General features: G+C 36.4%; 1 protein-coding gene across 18 annotated transcripts in view; it reads right to left on the bottom strand.

The window, feature by feature from the left end:
* Positions 1-4,789: 4,789 nt before the first annotated feature.
* MBNL1 (muscleblind like splicing regulator 1) overlaps positions 4,790-25,075 on the bottom strand; it is a 206,471-nt gene continuing 186,185 nt past the window's right edge. For 5 of the 18 annotated variants that reach the window (XM_070753464.1, XM_070753452.1, XM_070753470.1 and 2 more), the window contains 6 exons: positions 22,420-22,473; positions 20,902-21,055; positions 17,146-17,181; positions 16,285-16,379; positions 11,319-11,393; positions 4,790-8,464 (listed from right to left, as the gene is read on the bottom strand). In XM_070753464.1, the coding sequence (XP_070609565.1) occupies positions 11,337-11,393; positions 16,285-16,379; positions 17,146-17,181; positions 20,902-21,055; positions 22,420-22,473 (396 nt within the window). In that variant the 3' untranslated portion in view covers positions 4,790-8,464; positions 11,319-11,336. The remainder of the gene's footprint in view (positions 8,465-11,318; positions 11,394-16,284; positions 16,380-17,145; positions 17,182-20,901; positions 21,056-22,419; positions 22,474-25,075) is intronic. The other 13 variants (XM_070753466.1, XM_070753455.1, XM_070753461.1 and 10 more) reach the window with 4 other exon arrangements.

Here is a 25,075-nt window from a genome sequence, read left to right as displayed (position 1 = left end):
CCCGCCCCCTTGCCTCTCCACCTCCTCCTCCCCTCCTCCTCCGCGGTGAGTGGACGCGAAATTCATGAAAAGGCGATTGGCAATTGAAAAACTGTCCACTGAAAGTCACAGCTAAGTGCACCATGGCTAAGTTTGTGTGTGTGGGGGGAGGCGGCTGCTTGAAAACCCCTGACCTCCATCGCCTCCCCCCCACAGCACAAGGCGAGCACACTTCACCGCTGACACAGGCGGCGGGGACTGCCCTGTCCCCGTCCCCCCTGGGGCCATGCGGGACCACTCATCCAGGCATGCGTGGACCGGCAAGCCTGGATGAGCGGTCCCGCATGGCCCCAGGCCCCCAACGCCGGACTCCGCCGCTGATCTCCACCCCCGTTCCACTCTGCAGCTGAGAGGCGCGTCCACTCCTTCGCCCTCCCCGGCACCCAGCGTCCGGCCCCACGCCGCCTCCACCTCCCGGTAAAGTGCCCGATCTCTTCCTGCAGGAACGGGTGGTGGGGCGCCGCGAAGGGCCGCGTTTGAAGGCCACCACGGCGCCGCAGTCCCAGAAAGTGGCATGCTTTTTAAATGTGACGCTTTCCTTTCCTGCATCAGCCAGCAAAGCCGGGCAGTCGGCTTTGCTGGCTGGAGAAGCGAGCGATCTGGGGCTGCGTAGTTTTGTGCAGGGGGGACAGGGGGACAGGGCAGTCCCCGCCGCCTGTGTCAGCGGCGAGGTGTTAGAACAGATAATAGTTGATGACTAAACTAAACAAAAAAACAATAATTGCTTTTAAAGAGAAATATTTCTGTTTGTTTATTGCTCTGACGGAATATAATCTTCCATGTGTTTATTCAGACATTAAGCTATATTCCTAACAATACAACACTATGCCCAGTAGAGCATGCTTCGCAGTATGTTTTGAAGTCCCAGTCCTGATATAAATGGATAGCGTTGCAGAAATAAATAATGTTAGCACACAGTTCTGTTATCATGGGATGAAGAATAAATTGTTTATAGAGTATTGTTTGTTATCAGCTGCCTCAATTGCTGAAGCAATATATGATGATATACAAAGATAGGAAACAATTTAAAACAGACAGCCAATACTAAGAAAAATATAAATCACTCACATCAGATGGGAAACAAAAATGCAAAACAGAATCTCTCAAATAGGGTTTATCAATTTATCATGTCTTTATCATGTCCAAATGAAAAAAGCCAAATCTTTAAGGCTTTCTCGAGAATGAGAACCATAGAAACTTCAGGAGAATTCGTTCAAAAGTATGCCATTCTGGTTTTAAAGCCAGATTACTTTTATATTTAAAGGGGACATAAATTATAAAACTCAATAAAACTAAACAATTGATTAATACACTATTATTTTAATTTAGAGAAAAACCTTCAAGCCAGTCTCAACATTGGCTTCCACTCTGCCAAGGAAGTAATTGCCATTTTCTTCACAATTTTAGCAGACTTCTTAATCAAGTGGATGAAGAGAAGCCTCCAGGTGTAAAACAGAATTAAAATTAAGGACATTTAAGATGGAAGTGAAGTCAGGTAACATAGAAAAGAGTGTTTTAAATATGTAGGTTAGTGGTATGTTGAAGATTAGAATTAAAACAAATATTAGCACTCCAAAAAATTGTGAAAATGACTGTGTATTAAGAGCATTCTCCTTCCCACTTTCAATATGAAAAATAGCAGGAGAAACATAAAACAAACCAAGTAAGAATTAGTTGAGTCATAATTAGTTGTGACTCTTAAAAGAGGAAGCATCAGGAATTATGAATGTGAATTAAAAAAATGAATAATGAATCTGAAAATTGAGGTAGTTTAGTCCTACAGAAATTACTGCCTTGAGAAACAAATACAAGTAGTCTATACTCACTGGACTGCTGATTCCAAGGTAGTGTGTTGTGATCATGCCAACTTACAACAGCAGTTCCACCATTCCTTGTTGCAAATCCCAAAGTACCCCGTGGTCACATGATTAACATCTGCAACCTCCTGTAGGCTTGATGGAAATGACTGTAGGAGAGGAGAGGAGTCTCAACCTTGGCAACTTTAAGACTTGTGGACTTCAACTCCCAGAATTCTTCATCCAGGAAAGCTAGGAATTCTGGGAGTTGACATCCACAAGTCTTTTAAAGTTGCCAAGCTTGGGGACCCCTGCTGTAGGACACCATGATGTCATAACACTGACCCAGTTGCCAAGCACTTGCATTATAGTCATGTGACTGCAGGGATGGTGTGACAGCTACAACGATGAGGACCTCTCGGAAGTATCCATTGTTCAACACCATTGCAACTTTAAGATGAGTAACTATTAAGTGGGAACTATCTGTTTATGAAAGAACATCAAACTGCTTAAGAGGAAGTTCAAGTTCAGAAAAATGGCATTAAAAAGAGGAAAAGTACAAAAAGTAATATATGAAGAGGTGTATAATCTGATTCCTATATTTGTGAGTGCACACACACACACGCACATATAGTTGTTACCGAAGCAGTGGTGCGATGGTCATGTGTCTACATACCTGGTAACTATCAGGAGCAAGTGGAAAAAGGTTGTACAAATAGTCTTCGACTTACAACAGTTCATGACCAAAGTTACAACAGTATTGAAAAAAGTGATTTATGACCATTTTCCAGAGTTAATGATTCTTGCAGTGTCTCCATGATCATGTGATCAAAGAGCGTGGCAACTGGCTCATACCATTGTTGGGTCCCAAGGTCATGTGATCAGTGTCTGCAACCTTCTGATAAGCAAAATCAATGGGCAAGTCGGATTCACTTAACCACCATGTTACTAACTTATCAAATGCAGTGATTCACTTCAACAACTCTGGCAAGAAAGGTTGTAAAATGAGGCAAAACTCAATAAATTTGACAACGGAAATTTTGGGCTCAATTGTGGTCATAAGTCAAGGACTATCTATACAGGTAGCACTCAATTTGCTAGTTTTCATTTAATAGCCATTCAAAATTACAATGGCACTGAAAATAGTAACTTACAACCACTTTTCACACTTATGACCATTGTAGAATCCCCAGTCATGCCATCAAAATTCAGATACTTGGCAACTAGTTCATATTTATTATGATTGCAGTGTCCTGGGGCCATGCAATTACCTTTTGAAAAGTTAATTGGGGGAAAGCCAGATTTACTTCGCAATGGTGTTATTAACTTAGCACCTGTAGTGATTAACAAGTACAATTTGGGCAAAACTTAAAAACTGTTTTGCTTAGCAATGGAACTTTAAGAGTCAATTGTGGTCGTAAGTGAGTACTATTTGTACTTACATAATTGTTCACTTGTACCTGTTATGAGAATATAGCCTGGTTGTAGGTTAACTCATATACAGGGATTATAAAGAACCAGAAAATTAATCTTTTCCAGTAAAAGAACCAGAAAGGAGTGGTTGGGAGCACTCTCAAAATCTACTGGGGACTTAGTAGAGTTTGAGGTTTCATTGACGACTAGAGAGCAGAACACATACAATGTTCTATTGAGCAAATGGGTTTATACAAGCTAACATTGGACCTGACCTGGTTCTTCCCTTTTACCCCCAAAAGTGATATTTATTATTTCATTCACCAGAAGCATGTAACAGGAAGAAATGGAGATGAATCAATGTGGTTTGAAGTCTGACATCGGGGGAGTTTCATAAAAAGAAACCATTGAAAACTTTAAGGCTGTTTAAAACTTGAAGTAGCTGTTTACATCAAAACCCCTTATCTTTTCCCATCACTTTATCTACAGATGAAGCACGACAGGTACAAAATAACTTCTATAGTACCAAAACTTTGTTTTCAGTTTGATTTGGATGGAAAGTGCATCCTCACTCTCCCTCCCGCCCCCCTCCGTGTGTGTGATATATAATTGCAGACCTTATGGTTCAAGGTTCATAGGGTAACAATTTTTGAATCTATATACCTCAGATGGGTTAACTTAAAGAATATGTCCAAAATCCAGGACCCACAACTCCTGTGGTTTGAAATTTGTCAAAAGTGTGGTCACATGATCATCATTTCCAACACATTCTACCACCTCCTCCAAGGAAAGTCAATGGGAAAATTGGCAAGAAGTCTGAAGTCATTTCTACTCCCAGTGTTTTTATTGCGCACTTATGGTGGGGCCTCTTTAGGAATCTCCTGGGAGGAAACAGTCGGAAAAGGCGGGGAGAAGCCTCCGTGGCGCCTCTCTAGGAATCTCCTGGGAGTAAACAGGCCTCCACCCTCCCTGTGGTTTCCCCAATCGCACACATTATTTGTTTTTACATTGATTCCTGTGGGAAAAATTGCTTCTTCTTATAAACTTTTCTACTTAAGAACCTGGTCACAGAACGAATTAAGTTTGTAAGTAGAGGTTCTACTGTACTTCACTTTATCATCTAAGTTTGAAATTAATTAGAAATAAGCTATCATAATTTTATGGCAATGATTTTATGAATGCTCATGAATTCACTAGAGCTCCTGTATCACCCTCTGTAGATCTCAAGCTCAGTTCATAGACTTGGGTTCACACATTGGTAATGCAACACAGATCACTTCCCGGTAAACTCGGTCATATTCAGAAGGAAACAATTGACTAGTGAGTAATTGAGACATGTGTGGTTCTTCACGTTGTGATGGTTAGCGTTATATTTGTAGAAATCTAATCCATAAACTAGATGTCTGTTTTTACATAATGACCAGTATGACCAGTACCAATTGAGATGGTGCCCTCCCTTGTCCCAACCACAAATGAGAATGACAACCAAGAAATCCTCTTCTTCCAAACTTGGAAAGAGAAAGAAAGATAATTAAAAGAAATTTTATTAGGGCAATTTAACTTTATTTTTTTTTCATACAGCTATAGCAGTAATAATAAAATAAGCATAAAAACAAATTGCAGCCCAGGACAGAGTACATAAGTAGGAGCAACTACCAAGCAAATTTAAGTCTGTGATTACATAATAGTAAAAACCAAGCACACCTGTCCTTTCAGCAGATGAAAGTTATAGGGTTGCAAGGAAGTGCAACATGTACTAATTCATCAATATTAATTATGAGACAGAATAGATCCAATCATTGGTTCCCTCCCCCCTCACTTTGGCTTCATGTAGTACATGGTTTGTCAAGTGCTTTAGGTTAAAAATGGTGAATTTGAACGGGTATTTTTTTTTTCACCTGCTAAAAGAACCGGATCACTACAGCAATAAAAATAATTACATAACAACTACAGCTATGATGGTTTTATTTTGGTTTGCCTGTTGACATTTTAAAACTTCTTTAATGTGCATGTGAAAGTCAATATCACTTTCTCTGTGTATGTGTGTCTTTTCGCTAGTGTGTGAATAATAAAACTACTGAAATTTTTCAGAAACTGGTTTGAATAGAATATATATTTTATATCTATTTATATTTTCTTTTACTTTCTCTCTCTCTCTCCTTGATACTTGAAACATGCAGTAGTTGTTTTGAGTAATGTAAGACATATTAGATCCATGGTTTACCTTTAATGGTTGGAAGTACCTGTTTTTTTTCTGAAATTTCATTTTTAAAAAAATAATTTTTATTTTTCTTGTCTCATCAGAAATTATCTTCAGGCAGATTTAGACCAGTGCAGCTTTTGTTAGTCATGAGGAGGATGGTCAATCTTTCCAGCTGAAAGAATCCTGGCAAACTAGAAGCTGTTCACAATAAAGCAAAGCCACTTTTTCAAAGGGGTATGGAGTGCGAATTCTGTGCCACTTTTTTGCAAGCAATTTTGTTCAGCCTGTCATTTTTATAAGCCTTAACAAAACTCCTTGTATTTATAGACATTTTTATTCAAAATAAGATCTTACTATTATACAGGTTTCTCTCTTTATTTTTTTATTTGACTATATACAGAAGTGCAAAAGGTCAACCTTCTCTCTATACTTTCCCACATGCTAAATTGCAGCATAATCATCCCTCAAGAGTATGCACAAGCACTCACACTTATTATAATTCTTGTTATACGTAAACTTTTTGAGTATTTGGATTATCAACAAAAAAAGTCCCTTGATCTACTGATTATGCAGCTTATTTATAAGAAGGCCTGATATTCAGGGATTTCAAAAAATATTTAAACAATATTTTAACATTTGAAATGGATACAGTAGAAAATAAATTTTATTCTAATATCTAAGAACTAGATTTTTTCTTTTATAATTAATTACAAACAAAATAAATCATCAAAATATTACTCAGTTGTCTGCCAGGATCATTTCAATAGCAACAACTTAACTTCTTACTTAACAATGATTATATAAGATATCCATATAAAAGATCTTTGTTCTTTTAATGAAAACTAGACAAGAACTAACAATGACTGATATTCTTACATTGTAATATTAAATCAGTAAAATATAAATCATTTAGTTAACAAGAATACGAATATTCATGACACTACATGTAAATTCAAAACTGCATATGCTATGAAGAAAAAATATTTTTAATTTTTTTTCATATTTTGAAAAAAATTCATCAGTAAAATCTAATAAAACAAAATTCTATAAACTTAAATGGCATTCATCTGGTAATAGAAAATGAAAATGATCTAATAAATGTACGAAATAAAAACTACCATTTTAACAAGGAAAAATAAGTCATATTCTCTAAATGTAAGTAAACTACAATAACATGTGAAGTCACCTATACTTTCTTAACACGATTGAAATTACATTGGTATGGGTTTTAACCCGTAATGTAATAATCTAAGGCTTTAATAGATGTACAGTACAATCAGTAAAATCAACACATCATTCTTTTTTTTTTTTAACTAGAAAGCATCTCTCAAGCATAAAAACTTGCAAGTAAACTTGGAAGTATGGAGAATTCTAGAAGCGAATCCTCACCTCTTCCATTCTACGCGACGCTACCAGAGACCTGGCCCCCACCTCGAGCTTTGCTTAACAGAGCAAAATATATCCTTTACGAACTGCAACATCCAAACCACACAAAGGATTTCCTTTGGATGAATCCATCTTAAAAACTTGAATGCACATCTATTTTTTTATTTCATTTTGTAAAGGCTTTCTAAGGCTATAAAGCAGTTAAATCTCAACAGAAGAAATCACATATAAAACTCACCCGATATTTAACCCACCCAGCGCCTATTCTAACATTTTCATTGATTGTTGATTATTTTGGTTTTCTTTTTAATCAGGCATCTGATGTCAGTGCTTTTCCCATGATTAGAGTCACTATTTTTTTTAAGTGTGTGACTTTGAAGTGATGCATTGGATCAGAAAAGCAAAACCCATCTCCTTCAACACGTTTAGAGTCTCTTGGACTTTTGACAGAGGTTAGAAAATTGAAGCAAAATAAAATTATTTAGACTTTTTCTAATATTGTCTCAGAAATGGCTCTTCCCTTTTTAAAATATTGTTTGTTATACAGTATACTTTGCAAAACTATTATAACTACAATGGTTTATAATAATTTATAGCTTTATATATCTAGTATATATAGGAATGACCATATATCTACTCTTGTTTTTGCTTTAAAAAAATAAGAACAACAAAAAATGTGCTGTCTATTATTAAATGAGGTGGCCATTTCTGAGACAGCTTTGGTTTGAAACGGAAGGGTGCCCTTTGACTGATTACCAACTAGCAAAAGAAGCAAAAATGTGGCTCTTAAAGTAACACTGAAGAAATAATACTCTACTTTGATTACAGTCTATGGCACTTCATGAAAATCTTTAACAACACGGTACTTAAAGCCATTGATGTGCTTTAAAAATATACACAGTTGTGGTTTTACTTGGCACATTCATCTCTGTCAGATACCTCTTTTACCACTTCTTACAATCTATTACATTTAAAAATATTACTCTTAAAACAAAAAAGGAAAAAATTATACTGTGCATGCACGGTCTCTTCTATAATGGCAATTTTAAATACAAGGTGCACCTTTTGTTATTTGTAAACCTTGAGATAATAAACTTACTTTAAAAATTATATCTTGGTCTACAGACGTACCAATACATTATAGATCTATGGCTACATCACAGTCTGTCTTTTCAAAATGACGTACATGATTATGTAGGAAAAGAGTCTACCAATGCATACGTCAGCTGGGTATGCATTGCATACTTGTGTGCTAGAAAAGATGGACAATGCTGTAGTCTTTAGACTAACATTCTCCAACCTGATGCCCTATAGCTTTCTTGGGTCTACAATGTCCAGGATGCAATCTAGATTAATAGATCAACACAACTGGAGGGCACCAAGTTAGGGAAGGCTGCTTTAGACAATATGATCACCCCAGCACAAATATCTATTCAATGTACAAAGTATATAGGCAACAGTGTGCAGTGAATTTCCAAGTTGTCATTTCATCTTGTTAACATGCAATATGTGGATGTCTTACTGCTGAGGAAATTTGGGTGCTGTTATTTTACGGTATATACATTATGGCTAATGACCTGTCCTGATTCTTCACTCAACCACGCTGTCCTCTTCTCCGTCATATGATCTAGAAAAACAAGAAGACTTTTTTAAAAAAAATCTTAAACAATTAGTATATTAGCCGCCCAGAGTCTCTAGGATGTTGGGTGGCATAAAAATTGAATAAATAAATAAAAATCTAAGAAATAAATTAAAATATTAATGATTCAAACTAACAGAAATATTCACAATAGTCAATTATTTAAATAAACATATATTTAAAAAGTCATTTGTGAAGACCACGTCCTGTTGAGAATAATGCGTAAGACAGAAGAAAGGGAAGACCGCCATCAGCAAGATGGATAGACTGAATTAAATATTGGGGGGGGGGGATAGTAGGGCCAGGAGAGGACAGATAATTCTAGAGAAGTATTTTATGTAGTTGCTAAAAGTCAGGACATATAATCAAATAAGAAGGAGTTTATGATTATTTCCCCCAGCTAAAACTAAATTGCCAGTGAAGAATTTTATATTACTTGTGACTAACTGCAGCAGCATCTGCGTAATGTTCTCATTACAAAACACTGTTGAATTTCATTTGTTCATATTTTTCTATAAAAATATACTGCTCAAAACAATAAAGGGAACACTCAAATAACACATCCTAGATCTGAATGAATGAAATATTCTCATTGAATACTTCGTTCTGTACAAAGTTGAATGTGCACAATAGCATGTGAAATTGATTGTCAATCAGTGTTGCTTCCTAAGTGGACAGTTTGGTTTCATAGAAGTTTGTTTGTTTGTTTGTTTGTTTGTTCGTTCGTTCATTCATTCATTCATTTATTTATGAGATTTGTATGCCACCCCTCTCCAAAGACTCGGAGCAGCTCACAACAAGAATACAAAATACAAATCCAATGATTAAAACAGGAAAACAATTAAAAACCCTTTATTTAAAAACACTCATACAACCCAAACAATTTTGCTTTACGGAGTTATATTGTGTTGTTTAGGCGCTCCCTTTATTTTTTTGAGCAGTGTATAATGGGGATAGGTGGCCCAGTGGCTGACTATATACATGATGACCAACAGCGGGTCATCTGAAGTTAGTTGGGGGAAAGATCAAAGGCAACATGAGAAAGTATTATTTTACTGAAAGAGTAGTAGATCCTTGGAACAAACTTCCAGCAGACGTGGTTGGTAAATCCACAGTAACCGAATTTAAACATGCCTGGGATAAACATATATCCATTGTAAGATAAAATACAGGAAATAGTAAAAGGGCAGACTAGATGGACCATGGGGTCTTTTTCTGCCGTCAGTCTTCTATGTTTCTATGTTTCTATGTTTCTATTATGGTATGTCCTTTATCCACGCATTAACATTTTACATTGAGTGGTTTTTTTAAAAAGTGCTTATTCATGTACTCTGGATATTGGGTCAATTAAAAATAAAATTTAAAAATAGGCATCCCATAATAGCATGTTCTTAACAACATTAAAAAATCCCTCCTGATAAGATGCAATGGCTCCCCCCCCCTTCCTGCATTATAAGCAGGTCATGAATAAAATATCTACCATATTTTTCAGAATACAAGGCACAGCTTTTTCCTCCCTAAAAGAGGCTGAAACTTTGGGTGTGTCTTATCTTTTTTGAAACTTTCCCCCCCAACCCTAACTAGGTGCTAAACTCGGAAGAAAATTTTATTCCCACCTCTAAGTCTTTGCAGCCTTGTTTTCTGTCAGGCCAAAGCCATCATGTGGAGTTAGAGATTTTGGCCTGCCACAGTAATACAGCATAAGGGGAATTGGTAGGGGTAGTGAGTAGTCAGTGGGAAAATTACTAGACACAACCAAAGATTCCTTTCTCCGATCCAAGGTCGCCTTTTGTTCTGCCTCAACTGAAGAGAAGAGGAAGTTGATAAACCCCTGCACACGGACTGGCTCTCGTGATGAACTTGTGGGTGTGGGGATGTAAGATGAACCTTAACCTAGGTGGGATTCTGGGAAGTATTCAGAATCGGAATGGCTATGGCGTAACCAACATGGTTCTGTTAATAAATCGAGCTCTGATTGAGAGAATTGGAGTGGGACTTGATTTATTTCACAGGTGCTATTTGGAGCACTGACACCTACTCCCTCTGAAAAAGGCTTTTTCAGCCCTAACACGGTGCTAACAATCTTCCTGGCTTGCAGCATTATTTTTTATTATTCCTACTCCCTCCAAAGCAGTTTGTCCTGCCCTAAGTCTTTTCAGGCTTGTTTTCATTGCTACTCTCTCTCAAACCAGGGCATAAAATAATGTGCTGACCTGAACTAACTAAGGACGCTAGTCAGATGAATACCTGGTAGGTAGATTTTCCCCCTATTGTTCTCCCTCAAAGCTAAGGTGCATCTTAATTCTCGGGTGCATCCTGTATTCTGAAAAATATGGTATTTTCTGTTCCTGGATAGCAAATATTATTGAGGATTACATGATTTTTGTAACCAGTAGGAATAAATAGCAAAATTCTAGGTTTCTTCAATGCTCTTTTTAAATTCTTCTGTCAGCAAATTCCATAATGTCCTTCAGATTGCATGGAACAATCAGGGGTTTATTTCCTTCAATTTGTATAAAACTGTTTCATAAAAATGAGGACTAAACCCATACGCAGATATATATTTTTTACCACTTGAATGCGTTAAGCGCCTAAAACAATGTCAGGGAACAGCAGTTTAACCTCCTATACTTTCTGAGATATCAACTGTTAACATTAATTAATTTCAACCGAGTCTTCTTTTATATATAAAATATGAAAGATAAATTTAAAAACATTTAATACAACAGGCACCCAAACACAAAGGTACATACACAATCACCAACAATCGTGTACAAGGACAATGGAATGAAAATTTTCTTAAAAGTATCGAAGTACAATAATACCCACTGAAAAAACTTACTGTTTGATGATTAAGTGTCTACATCTGTGTAACATACTTGTGGCTAGTCAGATGTTCGGCAGATATTATGGGAATCTATTAAAAATATAAACTTTAATTGATATAACCTCAAATAAAAAAACCACAGTCTTTATAATGTAATTTATGTTAACCAAAACGTAGGTAGCAATTTAAATGAGAACATTCACTTAAGTAGGATATCAACCATTATGGCTGTTTCAAAGAAAGATACATTTATAGTTAAAAATTCATGCAGTTCAGTTGTTTTAAGCACTCTTTTTGTTGGCCTACACAGAGATTGTATGAACTAGGGTTGTTTCAGATTTCTGATTTTAATAATTGGCTTCAGAAGCAAACTTGGGCTGTGCATTTTCCATACTCAATGCAAAATTGAGACGATGGTGATAATTATTATAACAGTAACCAAGGTCATTGAATATTTAAAAGGAACTGAGAAGGGCTCAGAAGAATGCAGCAATGGGACCTTTAACTATACCACTTTTCACAAATTTTCTTTAGGGATTGGTTAGAAAATCTAAACACTTGGCTATCCATCAGAACATTTGCTGTTGTTGCATATTATCCATTTAGATTCTTATTTTTGTTGTCTCTGGATTTGAAATAATGTTCATGCTGTTTTACAATGAAAATATTTGCAATATAATCCTTACACTCCATTGAAATTGGAGGAAGAATATCTACTGCTTATAACAGATTCCCCTCAAGATCAATCAAAGGAAGTTTATAATAATAACATCAGAGTTGGAAGGTATTCTAATCCAATCCACTGCTTAGGCAGGAAACCCTACACTACTTCAAACAGATGGTTATCCAAGATCATCTTAAAAACTGTGTTGGAGCATTCACAACTTCTGGACGCAACCTGTTCCATTGGTTAATTGTTCGAACTGTCAGGAAATTTCTCCTTAGTTTTAAGTTACTTCTCACCTTGTTTAGTTTATACCCATTGCTTCTTGTTCTACCCTCAGGTGCTTTGGAGAATAGGTTGACTCCTTGTGGCAACCTCTGAGATATTGGAACACTGCTATCATGTCTCCACTGGTCCTTCTTTTCATTAAAGTAGACATGCCCAGTTCCTGCAACCGTTCTTCATATTTTAGCCTCCAGTCCCCTAATCGTCTTAGTCGCTCTTCTCTGCACTCTTTCTAGAGTCTCAACATCCTTTTTGCATTGTGGTGACCAAGGCTGAATGCAGCATTCCAAGTGTGGCCTTACCAAGGCATTTTAAAGTGGTATTAACACTTCATGTGTTCTTGATTCTATCCTTCTGTTAATGCAGCCTAGAACTATGTTGGCTTTTTTGGCAGCTGCTGCACACTTCTGGCTCATATTTAAATGGTTGTCCACTAGGACTCCAAGAACCCTCTCAGTTAACTACTGTTAAGTTAAGCAAGGCAAAGTGCTTTCTCCTATACAAAGTACTTTCAGAACAGATACATTTAGTCAGATCTAGATTACATACAACTACCAAATAAACCAATTTTTGTATTTAAAAATATTTGTTGGCAGTAGAGCAGGATGAAATTTAGAACTTCCATTATGGAGACTGATATAATTGATGCTACTCTTTTACATGTTGTTACAGGATGGTATTTCTTGATTGCTCTATAATTACTAGACATTTTTACTTTATTAATCTAATTGGTGGCTTAAGCTAATTCTAAAATTGTCTACTTTGGGCACAGCCTGATGAGAAGTATTATAATATTCGCTCTAACCACTGAATATAGAAATACATATAAACTCTTGGTTTCTTAAGTGAATAATAGTTCACAAACATTTGCATGAAAAAGTTAAATGTCAAACAAGTTCAGATATGATTTAAAAAACCCAGTACATTCATAAAAAGAGGCTCAGATCAGCTTCTATATCGTTACTTACTGTTGGCTTCTATTACTAGACCACAGAAGTTCCAAAAGTAAACAAACTCTTCTAAGTCAGCCCAATTTATTTTTCTACACAATCCCTATATTAACTATATTCAATAGTAGCCTTTTCCAATTTGGCTCCAATACTGGGTGCTGGGTGTAATTCCCCAAATCCCCAGCAAGTAGAAGAATTGAAATCTCAAAAAATATGAAAGGTTCCAGATTGGGGAAGACTAATCTATGCATTTCTAAAGTCTCTTTTTGCACATAAATGTGTCCCAAGTGTAATGAAGCTTCTCATACCATTGGTTTGCTACTGCAGCAGAAAGAGATGTTGCATCCAGCTGTCTAGAAGCTTCAAGAGTAGTGCTGTCAAAACAGACCAAGGAGCTTCAGCACCGGTCAGTAAAGAGGAAGGGGCCCAATTCTAAAATACTTATGCATGCATGAACATTGCATTTTGTGGCATTGAATCATGTCAGCATTGCTCATGTATTATATACATATATTGCTCATATATGTATATACAAACAATAGGTTACAATTGACTGGAGCACATTATGAGAATCCATATGCATGAAATGATCGAATTGTACAACAAAAGCAAAACTTCCAGAATCTGTATGGGAGAAACCCTTCGAAAAATATAGGAAAAAAATATTCAGAATCATCTGTACCAAGAGATAGTGGAAGGAGAAAGAGCAATTTACTTCCACCCTTCTCTCCCTTCTTTCCTTCCTGATGACTAAATTTTTCATTATTAATGCCTAATGAACACATCCAGGACTCCTTGGTATACTACACTAGTTACTTTTTTCTTCGTTATAAATTAAACATTAAATTGCTACATAAAGAAGACAGCACATATGTTTTTAACTCTTACTATTCAAAGATATGGCATATCTGAAATGTGCTTTTATCTTCACCCTTTTGTTATTATCATTATGTAAAATCACAATTAATTTGAAAATGTGATCATCTTGATCTACCCGAAATGGGAAATAGTTATCTTGGCTTACCAAAAATGGAAATGTAGATATATCTACAGTGATCTTTATACATGAAAATATGACAATCTAATGGTTGCTTCCTATTAGCCATTTAGCCATCAAGACAAAACTTTGATTCTTTTAAAAATGGTTCAACAGCCTCGGAAAAAGTAACGTACAATCTGTACGTCCACTGCGCCGATCACAACACTCTCTATGGTCATTGTCTCACAATTTGGGTGTTTGGCAAGTGGCTTGTATTGACAACTGGATGTGTCTTGAGATCATGAGGTCATGTGATCACTATTTGCAACTTTTGCTGATTTACAGCAAAAAAATCGTTCACCGGGGAAGCTGAATTCACTTAACAACTGCTATAAAAAATGGGATAAAATAGGGTTTAATTGGACTTGTGACCACAGCAACATGATGGAAATTCCAGTTCCAGTTGTGGCTATAGGTTGAGGACTATTTATATCCAATTAAACAGTCCCCCAAATTCCTGCTCAGTATGGCTGTTCCAGAACATCTTATGGTGCCAGGTTGGGACAGAAAACTTGTATTATAGGATCAGTTGTAAGTGTGTCATAAGTAAAAATGTGGAATAAGATCATAATAGGCAATCTGGCTAAGTTGGATTGCTGATGAGATACTTTTCCTTGCTTGTGGGTTGTGTTTCCTATTTTCCAGCAGAATTCTGAAAATACTACTGATATACAACTGCCAGCAGCTGACCATGATTGGGGATGCTGGGCATTATGTCAAGAGTAGGATGATTAGATATTCCTATTCATTCAGTTATTGATTTCTTGTACTTGGGTGTTCTTTATAAAGTAAAATATCACTTTATCTCCTCAAATTCAACAATTTTGTATATTAACTTTAATGCTCTGGAAGATTGACATGAAAGAGTTGTAAATCTGAAACCTGGCCTACTAAGTGGATAATAGCAACATTCAGATTTTTAAAACTTAATTTCCATATTTCCAAAACTTTCAAGTTTAGTTCAACAACTCTTATCATCACGACTCAGCATTTATGCAATCTCGAGAACAAAATGTCAAAAGAGTTTCTCAATATTTATTTCCTTTTTTGTCATGTGTTTCTCTGAAGACCTCAGCCACCCCAGGGCCTTTCTGCTTTGACCATCATTTGATTGTTTCTTCATTGCTTATTTGACCCCTATGACAATCATTAAGTGTTGTACCACATGATTCTTGACAAATCTATATTTTCTTTTATGTACACTGAGAGCTTATGCACCAAAACAAATTCCTTGTTTGTCCAATCACACTTGGCCAATAAAGAATTGAATTCTATTCTATTCTATTCTATTTTGCAGAAAATAATACTGACCTACTTTAAAGAGATAGTATTTGCACCTTAAGTATACAGCATAAATGAACTTAGAACATCCTGTGGTACTTTGTGCTATATCAAGCTTGTTTTACCATTGGCTGCAGAACAGATTCCAAAATTCTTTCAAAACTTGCCACTAAAATATTAATTTTAGTGTAAAATAAAGTCTATGTACATACTGTATATATCCATATGTGTATGGATGTACATAAATATATGAGTATACAGTATAGCTATTTAATTTAAATTAAATCACTATTAAATTAAACCAATTTTTTTTCCCCCTTGGCTCTGTCAATTTCTTTGTTCTGAATTTGCCTACTGTTTGAGTTTTTCCTATACTTCCATTCGTAAATTAGATATTGCCTTGGTTTGCAAAAAGTTTACAATTCTACATAGGAAAAAAGTAATTGTGATCTTATATTCTTATATTTTCTTTCAATATATCTGTTCTTGTAACAGCGAATGTGGAAGTGGGAGACAAAGGCAAATGATTTGTCAGATGTTGATCAATTCAGGAAAGTGTTATTGAAGAGTAGGAACAGAAGTCCAATTAAGCTATGCTGCAGATCTAAAGAAAAATGTGTAGGCCAACAAGAAGTATAAACCAATGAACAAAAAAACAAAAACCACAACCGAAAAACCAAAAATAATAAAAGAAATTCCCATGCTCCTTAAAAGCACCGATTCTGAGTTATGTTTAAGAAACAAAGCTGTAAATTAGCAAACCTGGTTGGCTGTGGCAGTTGCAGCGAAGGGGACGCTTGTGGCAGATGTTGTTGCTGCAGACACAGTGGCGGGCGTAGCGCCGTGCACCATGGGAACTTTTGGAAGGAAAACCATATAAGCAAACATACAGAAGAGTGTAGCAGTATGGGAAACCATAGCAAGAGGTGGTAAAATGGTCAAGTATGGTATTTATATCAGCAGAATAGTCATGGGGCGAGATACCGCCACCAGTGAAAATGACATGCAACCACAGCGCAAAGCGGGGCAACATTCCAGAGAGCGGGGTGGGGACAAAGGTAAAAGACAAAAGGAAAGGAGAAAAGGGAAGGGAAAAATGCTTATTACCACTGAATTACCAAAGTCAATACAATAAAGTTGAACTATTTCATTTTATTCCCAAGAAGCTACAAATAGCACTTTCATTAATAGTTTGAAAATCTTAGGATAACCATGTACCCAATCCCTCCCATTTTAACTTCTGATATTATTAGGATATGCTGAAATAAAACTCTTAATTCTGCATTTCTTGCATAAAATGTGTAACTGGCCCTTTTCTGTTTTAAACACAAAATAATTTTCTAAAACACTGGAACTCAAAGTCCAGTCAAAATCCACCAGAACTGATAAAAAGGGATGGGGGAAATGGGGCATATAACAACTTGATAATGGTAGGAAGTAAATGGTTTCTGGGTAAATTGTGTCAATTAAATAAAGCAAATGCATTTAATTGACAAGTGTTAGTGCAAGGGAAGAAACATGATTTTGCACAGTAACTCTAAGTTAAAACCTAGCAGTGGATTTTGAAAGTCTGTGAGCTGCTAAACAGGTTTAAGATAATCAAGAAACAAAGCTGGCACCTACCAACACTTGTAGCGGGTGTCATGCACAATATTGAGCCTGCCCATCATGCATTGCAACAGGAAGGTGGATTTGCAAAGGGAAAAGAATTAAAACAACCCATCACATGTGTAATTAGGAAAATCTCATTTGAACAAAGAAGGAAAAATTGGTTATTATGGGGAAACAGTGGCATGTAACCAATAGCACAATCAAATCAAACAGCAAAGTGGTGGTAATTAGAACTAGACTTACATGAGCAGGGCAAGGAGAAAGCAGACTGAACTGTGTGTTGGTATTTTAACTACTAAGTTAAAAGTAGGTTCAAATAACATAAGGAGTGGTTTCAGTTGTCCAATTTTGACATTTACTTATATATTGTTTTATATTGTTTGATTTATGGGTACTTTTTATATGCTAATTCATGACTAATGTAGATACAGAAAGAAGCAACTCTGTGCTAATGCCACATTAAGTTTTGCTTTCTAACTGGCAGATGTTTAAGCTTCAGGCGGAGGCTGGGTAAATCGAGATATATTGCTGTTACTGTGTATGAAAGGTGGTTGATACATAAGACTAAGCCATAACTTGGCATTATATGAATGAATGTCAGGCTCTGATTTATAGGATGCCTCAGGGCTTGGTGTTTTCACCCTTCCTGTGTAATATCTAAATGAGACAATTCAAGGACAGGTATGCTCAGTATGTTAATGGTAAAGAGTTGTGTATTTTGTTTCCTAGACAACTAACAGCTATCAAGATCTTGTTCCTAATGCTTCAGAATTGTTGATGTCTGGATAAAAGGAATAGTCTAAGATTTAAGTCTAGAATGATTAAGTGATTATGAGGGAAGAGGGTTTCTCCTTCCAATTCTAGGGAACTAGAGAACCTTTGACCCTAAATGGGATTACTGGCCATTTCAGGCCTGGATACTATCTGGAAATTTCCTAAACTCCCAGGTCCTGCTGAGCAGCTATGGCCAGGAAGGTGATTGCATGCAACATATTCAATGTGTGTGCCAAGCTTAAGAGGTCTTCTTTTGTAATGCTATGCATGAAAGAACTTGAGATGCTGGATTAAGAAATGCTACCAAGGAAACAGTCAGATAAGAGATAGCAGCGGGATAGTGTTGGTTATGACCTATAAAGCCCTTCATGGCATCGGACCAGAATATCTCCGGGACCACCTTCTGCCACACGAATCCCAGCGACCAGTTAGGTCCCACAGAGTTGGCCTTCTCCAAGTCCCGTCGACTAAACAATGTCATTTGGCGGGACCCAGGGGAAGAGCCTTCTCTGTGGTGGCCCCGGCCCTCTGGAACCAACTCCCCCCAGAGATCAGAATTGCCCCCACCCTCCTTGCCTTTCGTAAACTTCTAAAAACCGTCAGACATGGTGGAATTGAAATACCTTCCCCAGGCATATATAATTTATGTATGGTGTGTTGTGTGCATGTTTTTTAAATTATGGGTTTTTAACTTCGTATTATTAGATTTGTATTGTACATTGTTTCTATCACTGCTGTGAGCCGCCCCGAGTCTACGGAGAGGGGTGGCATACAAATTTAATAAATAAATAAATAAATAAATAAATAGTGGGTAGGGCAAGAGGTTCAGAAGAGACCCTTCCTTCTTTCTCAGGCTGTAAATGAGACGTGTACTTTCAGACTTGCAAAGTTCTCTTAATGTAGTTTTATAACAGAGTTGAATAAGCTTATCTGGTGTGTTTCCACTCTGGTCTACCTACAAAGGCTGACATCAATTTTCCTTACAGTCATTATGGCTTGGTTATTTCTCAGATCACCTCTACTGTAACACTCTCCAGATGTTGCTCTTGAAGACCACTCGGAAGCTATATTTGGTCCTATATATTTGCTATTCCCATGTATCATCCTTGCTATGCAAATGGCTGGGTTCTGAGAACAAATTAAAGTGCTGATTGCCTATAATGGTCTGGGACAGCAATTTAGGATTGTGTGGCTCCTATAGCTTTGGCCCATCCTGTGTGTTCTGCTTTGCTTTGAATCCCATCAGCTAAGTGATGGCATCTAACAGGACTCAGGAAGAAGGCTTGATGTATCACAACATCTATTATTCAGAATAGCATCCTCATGGCTACCACCTTCCCTGCTTCATGAACTTTAAGAATTTGTTGTTCTTATTCCTCCAGGCTTTGGGACAGCGTGCTTGGATAGGGGTCTTTGATTTGTGAGCAATGAGATAGTTGTTATGTTGTCTTCTGACAATGGTTCTTACTTGTGAAGTTACCCAGAATCATTTTGGAGTTAGGCAATCCAGAAATTCATAAATCAATAACTAAGTAAACATAGTTTGAATCTGTTTCACATGGAAATTAGCTATTTTACTATATTTAAATGACTCTTGTTATTGTACAAGGAAATATCTAATCAAAGCATTAGCTAATTTTTTCCCATTCTGATTGTTCCCAGATATATTAGGATTTAATTACTACAATTTTTCAGAGTAATAGTGGCTCATAATTGCTCTTGTTGTCTTCCTAAAACATCTGGAAACAGTCATATTTTTTTAAAAAAAATATTTCCTGAAATTAAAATCAATTAGATAAAATGCTATCGTAGATTCCATCCTGTCCCTCTACAATTCTTATACACATAAGAAAATAGATATTTAAAATTATGGCTATGATGACTATTTGAACATTGTCAACTGATATAACCTTATCTAGTTATCTAATATTTAAGTATCAGTGTCGCTGGAATGAATTGAGTCATGATATTCAACGTGAAAATTAAATTAAATAAAATTAAGTAATTATTTTTCAAAATTCAAATAATATGCATTAATTCATTTAATTATTGGGGTAGAGATATCACTGTTTTTTCTTATTGCTATTTTGTTAATGTTGTTGTTGTTATTATTATTATTATTATTATTATTATTATTATTATTCATAACCCATACATCTAATTATGGTACCCTTCAGGAATATAAATATATTTTAGTTTACCATCATGTTTCAAACTACAAAACTAACATATTTTAAGTTTTAAATTTCAGTTATCCTCTTTCTTCATGTCTGAAACCAACACACACTTTTGCATAGAATGTTTAGCAAATGAACATAAGGTAGCAATGAAAATCTGTTGTGCTTTAACTTGCAGGAATGAAAAAGATATTTGTGTAAGACCCCTTTGTTGATTTATCACTGAAAAATGAAAGGCCATGACTACGAAGTGTACTCCGATTGCAAAAAATATACAACTAACTTATTATTCCAAACCTTATCTTGCATTTTAGTTCAAGATAAAAGTTTGAATCATAGTCAGTAAATAAAAATAAATAAATAATAATAATGTAACAACTAAATACAATTCAGCATATGGAAAATATTATTCTCACTGCACTATGAAAGTTAAACTCACTTGAGCAAAGGGGTCTTACATCAGTTAAATATATATGTATACATAAAACAACATAAGAGGTAAACAATGAAGGATTAGAGAAGAGAGAAAAAGATTTCAAATGCTGTTTTGAAACATGATTGCACACTTCAGAGATGCAGATTTTCAGATTATGCTGAAAAGCACCCAACACCTTGCTTCCAAGAAAACATATGCAGAATTTGCAGTTTAGCAGCAAGATTGTCGCTTTGGGCATCCGTGTATGTTACCCTTCCCATGCTTTCTTTTTAACATACTTAACAATGAAAAGCCTTAACCTTGAACCTAGCTAACCCATGGGAAATTATTCTAGTGACTTCATTTGGGTCTTTTTCAAAGGATATGGGAAATGCCACGTACCTGGTGGGAGGAAGGCTGTATGCTGTTGCAACTGCATGTTTGCAAGAGCTTGCTGGTATTGGAAAATACCAGCATTAAAGACTGCAGTGGCACCATTGGTTTTTTCAAGCGCAGGCCTCTTTGGTAATGGGGGGAGTACAGCTTGAGGAATCCCCTATTGATAGATGAGGATAAGATAGCCCAGTTAAGGAGAAAGAGAAGGAAGGAAGGAAGATGGGGAGAGAGGGAGGGAGGAATAAAAATGAGAAAAAAGAAAGAAAAGAAAGAGGAAAGAGGAGAGAAAGAAAAAAGCAAGAAAGAGAAAGAATAAAAATGAGAAAGAAAAAGAAAGAATAAAAATGAGAAAGAAAGAAGGAATGAAGGAAAGAAAAGAAAAAAGAGGAAAGATAAAAGAGAAGAGAAATAAAAGAAAGAAAAAAGCAAGCAAGCAAGAAAGAAAGGGAAAGAATAAAAATGAGAAAGAAAAAGAAAGAATAAAAATGAGAAAGAAAGAAGGAATGAAGGAAAGGAAAGAAAAGAAAAAAAGAGGAAAGATGAAAGAGAAGAGAAATAAAAGAAAGAAAAAAGCAAGCAATAAAGGAAAAGAATAAAAATGAGAAAGGAAGGAAGGAAGGAAGGAAGGGGGAGTGAGAAAGAAAGAATGTGGAAGATGGAGAGACAGAGAGAGAGAGAGAAGAAGAAATAGAACAGTCAGTATAAAATACAGCAATTGAGCACCACCATTTTTTTTAACATCCTTGAGCAAGCAAGCAGCAGAGCAGACTTTACAATTCAAAGGAAGAGCAAGGCCGAAGCTTTGCAAGAAAGTTTTATTACTGCCCTTTCAATATGGCACTGTAAGTGCTTGGGAACAGTAAAACTAGCACTTTTTCACTATAAAAAAGGTTCAGGTTTTAGTAAAGAAGCAGGAATACCAGGGAGGAAAAAAAAAAAAAAGCTGCACTGCTAGCTCCATGAGGATTGATAAGTAAAAGCCATGTTAAAGAGAAATTTTATCGAGTGAATGAAACAAAGATTAATATAATATTAAACTTTACTCCCATATCCCCAAAGTCTGTCTACACATGCAAAAACAAAACAAAAACAAAGTGCCAAATCATGCTGGCACTTGCATTACAAATGTTAAATCTACGTAAGAATATTGTTAAGCCATGCCAACCAAACAGATACAAATATATAAATCATATATATTTTACACATTTTTTTTTTTAAAAAAAATCCTTTAAAAAAAAAAACACCCATCTTCCTTGATTTAGAAATGTCTACAAGGTGATTAAACTGAATGTAGAATCCTACGTCTCCCGAAGGGGTCAGGATGGGATGGGAAATAAAAATTATCTCCATCGCCTTCCCCGCAAACACAACAAGGAAGCCACACTCAGTTTTAAATTTGAGCTCACATTACTTTATAACAGGAAATAAGGAAAAAAAAAATACTTAAGAATTTAATTAAAGAATTAATAATTTGTATCTACAGTAAAGCTACATGCCAAGCTAAAAGGTGAAAGGTCATAGTACCAGGTCAAAGGTTGCCTCGAGGGGTCGCTTCAGTGATTTGACAGCCGACTGAGTCTTAATTAGCAGGCAGCGAGCACATGATGGCAATGGGCCAGTGGGGTTCAAGCGCATTAACATAAACAGCAAGCAGAGGTGCATCATGGGGGCAGCAGTGCATTTTGGGTAGGTGAGAAAAAAACAAATAAAAAACAAATCATCGGAATGCCATATACAACGAATAACAAGACTAAGCATGCACAATAAAGGCACTATTGAGTTGTTATTGTGTGAGGATACACCTCTAGGTAGTTAAGTACAAACAAGGTACTCTAATGGGGAAGGGGAGGTTGGAAGGCGGAGTAAGAGTGAGCAAGTGTCTCCTTTCTGTATTTTTGTGCTAATCGTCATAAACACAGAAAAAAGTTGCCCCTTTCTGCATTGCCAATATTGCACCGCAATCTTTCATGGGAATATTTAATGGTTAAATCATATAATTATGTAAAAAGAAATATGGGATAAATGTTAAAATAAAGGCGGTTTCTTCAAGCTGGGCGTGAGTTCCAGTTACCTCATGAATACAGCAACATCATTTGCCTCACGAGAATTTAGAAATAGGCCTCATATATTTTTCAACTTTAGCCCATAGTCTTATAATTTCTTAGCAATATGCCATCCAAATACTAACCCAGTTGGCGGTTTCTATCAGCCAAAGCTAGCTAAGAGCTAGAAACTAGGAGCTCTTACCCAATGTTAACAATCATTTAAAGCAGGAGTTTCAAACTCACAGCCTGAGAGCCAGATGTGACACACACTGGCCATGTCCACCTCTGTTTTAGCAATAGGGGGAAAAGTCGTGATACGTCACATGACGATATGACACTGTGAGTTTGATACTCCTGATCTAAAGAATAAAAGTAGACCCAGTTAAACAGGGTTTTCTTTTATCCCCTACCAGTAAACACAGTTTAGACAACTGGTCCATTGTCTAATTTCTCCCAGTGAGGTGATTGTGCTGATCCATGTCACAATCAAAATTCTAGTAATAGAATTAAATAATTATAATACTATAACAATATAATAGTTATTATTTATGATAGCTGAATTCAGAGAAGTACAATAGACATGATTTTATTCATTATTTTATAGTCACATTGCTATATATGCCTGCTCTTCAATATTTCAATAAATTATTTGCCCCCACTACATCTCATTCAATTATACTTATTAAAATTATTGCACATAATACAGAGTAGTAATCCATTTCCCACTTTCTAACATTTTCTCCCCTTTCTCATTGTTCTTAAAAGAAGTTTCAGAATTTCTTTAGAAATTCTCCTCTAGGTATTTTTGATTATTGCGAGGTGGTGGAATAGTACTATTTGTATTCCTTTTAAATATTTTTATTATGATCTATAGTCTCCCAGCTCCTCATATTTCTTGGGTCTGAAAATGCCTCAGGGAACAACTTCTGCCATGTCTCTCTTGGGATTTTACCAAAAGGTGAGATGCCAGGTAAACTACACATTGTCGACATATGACGGCACTGAAAGGCAGATATTCACACGTATTCCATGACTTCCTCAAAACAGTACAAGAATACCTACGTGAGAATTCTACCAATACAGTGGTACCTCATCTTACGAATGCTTCTTCTAACGAAATGTTCAAGATACGAACCCGGTGTTTAAGATTTTTTTGCCTCTTCTTCCGAACTATTTTCACCATACGAACCCAAGCAGCTGCTGCTAGGATGAAGGGGTTTCTTTTTTTCCCCTTTTTTGAAGAAAGAAAAGGGAGGGGCTGCTTGGAGTAGGAAAATTTTTGCTGAGAACAAGGTGCTTGCAAAGAAATTGAAAGGGTGTCTTTTTAAGAAAGAAAAGGGAGGGAGGGGCTGGTTGGAGTAGGAAAATTTTGCCAAAAACAAGGTGCTTGCAAAGGAATTGAAAGGGTGTCTTTTTAAGAAAGAAAAGGGAGGAGGGAGGGGCTGCTTGGAGTAGTAAAGTTTTGCCGAGAACAAGGTGCTTGCAAAGGAACTGAAAGGGTGTCTTTTTAAGAAAGAAAAGAGAGGGGCGCCCCCCCCCTTGCCTTTCTTCCTTCCCACTCACCCTTTAGCCTAGCCTTGCTTCTTCCACCTGCCCCCTTTAGCTGCTCCTCCCTGCCCTCTGTTCGCCTCCCTTCTAAAGTTTGGGATTTTCCTGAAGGATTTGCAGGCATTATTTGCTTTTACATTGATTCCTATGGGAAACATTGTTTCATCTTACGAGCTTTTCACCTTACGAACCTCCTCCTGGAACCAATTAAGTTCGTATGATGAGGTACCACTGCATTTCATTTGCCTTTAAGCTGAGACTATTAAACGTGGAAGAAAATGTTTGCACAAATGAGCTTAAAGTGAGGGTTTTGTGTGGTATGTGTAAGTATTGGGTATGTGTCGCTGCAGATCACCTTATACATAATAAACCTTAACTTTATGTACAGACAGAAAAGAATAAGGGGATCCTTGAAAGCTATTTGCAAACTGCAGCTAGATTCAGAATCATTAAACACTTATAATATAATAACCGAGTTTGAAGGGACCTTGGAGGTCTTCTAGTCCAACTCCTTACACCACTTCAGACACATGGTTATCTAACAACTTATTTTGAGTTGCTGCTAGCTAAATGTAATCCAAGCTATT

This window comes from Erythrolamprus reginae, chromosome 5 (genome assembly GCF_031021105.1).
Source record: "Erythrolamprus reginae isolate rEryReg1 chromosome 5, rEryReg1.hap1, whole genome shotgun sequence".
Taxonomy (NCBI): Eukaryota; Metazoa; Chordata; class Lepidosauria; order Squamata; family Dipsadidae; genus Erythrolamprus; species Erythrolamprus reginae.
The sequence above is the reverse complement of the archived record's forward strand: the minus strand, read 5'-3'. Positions and strand labels throughout refer to the sequence as shown.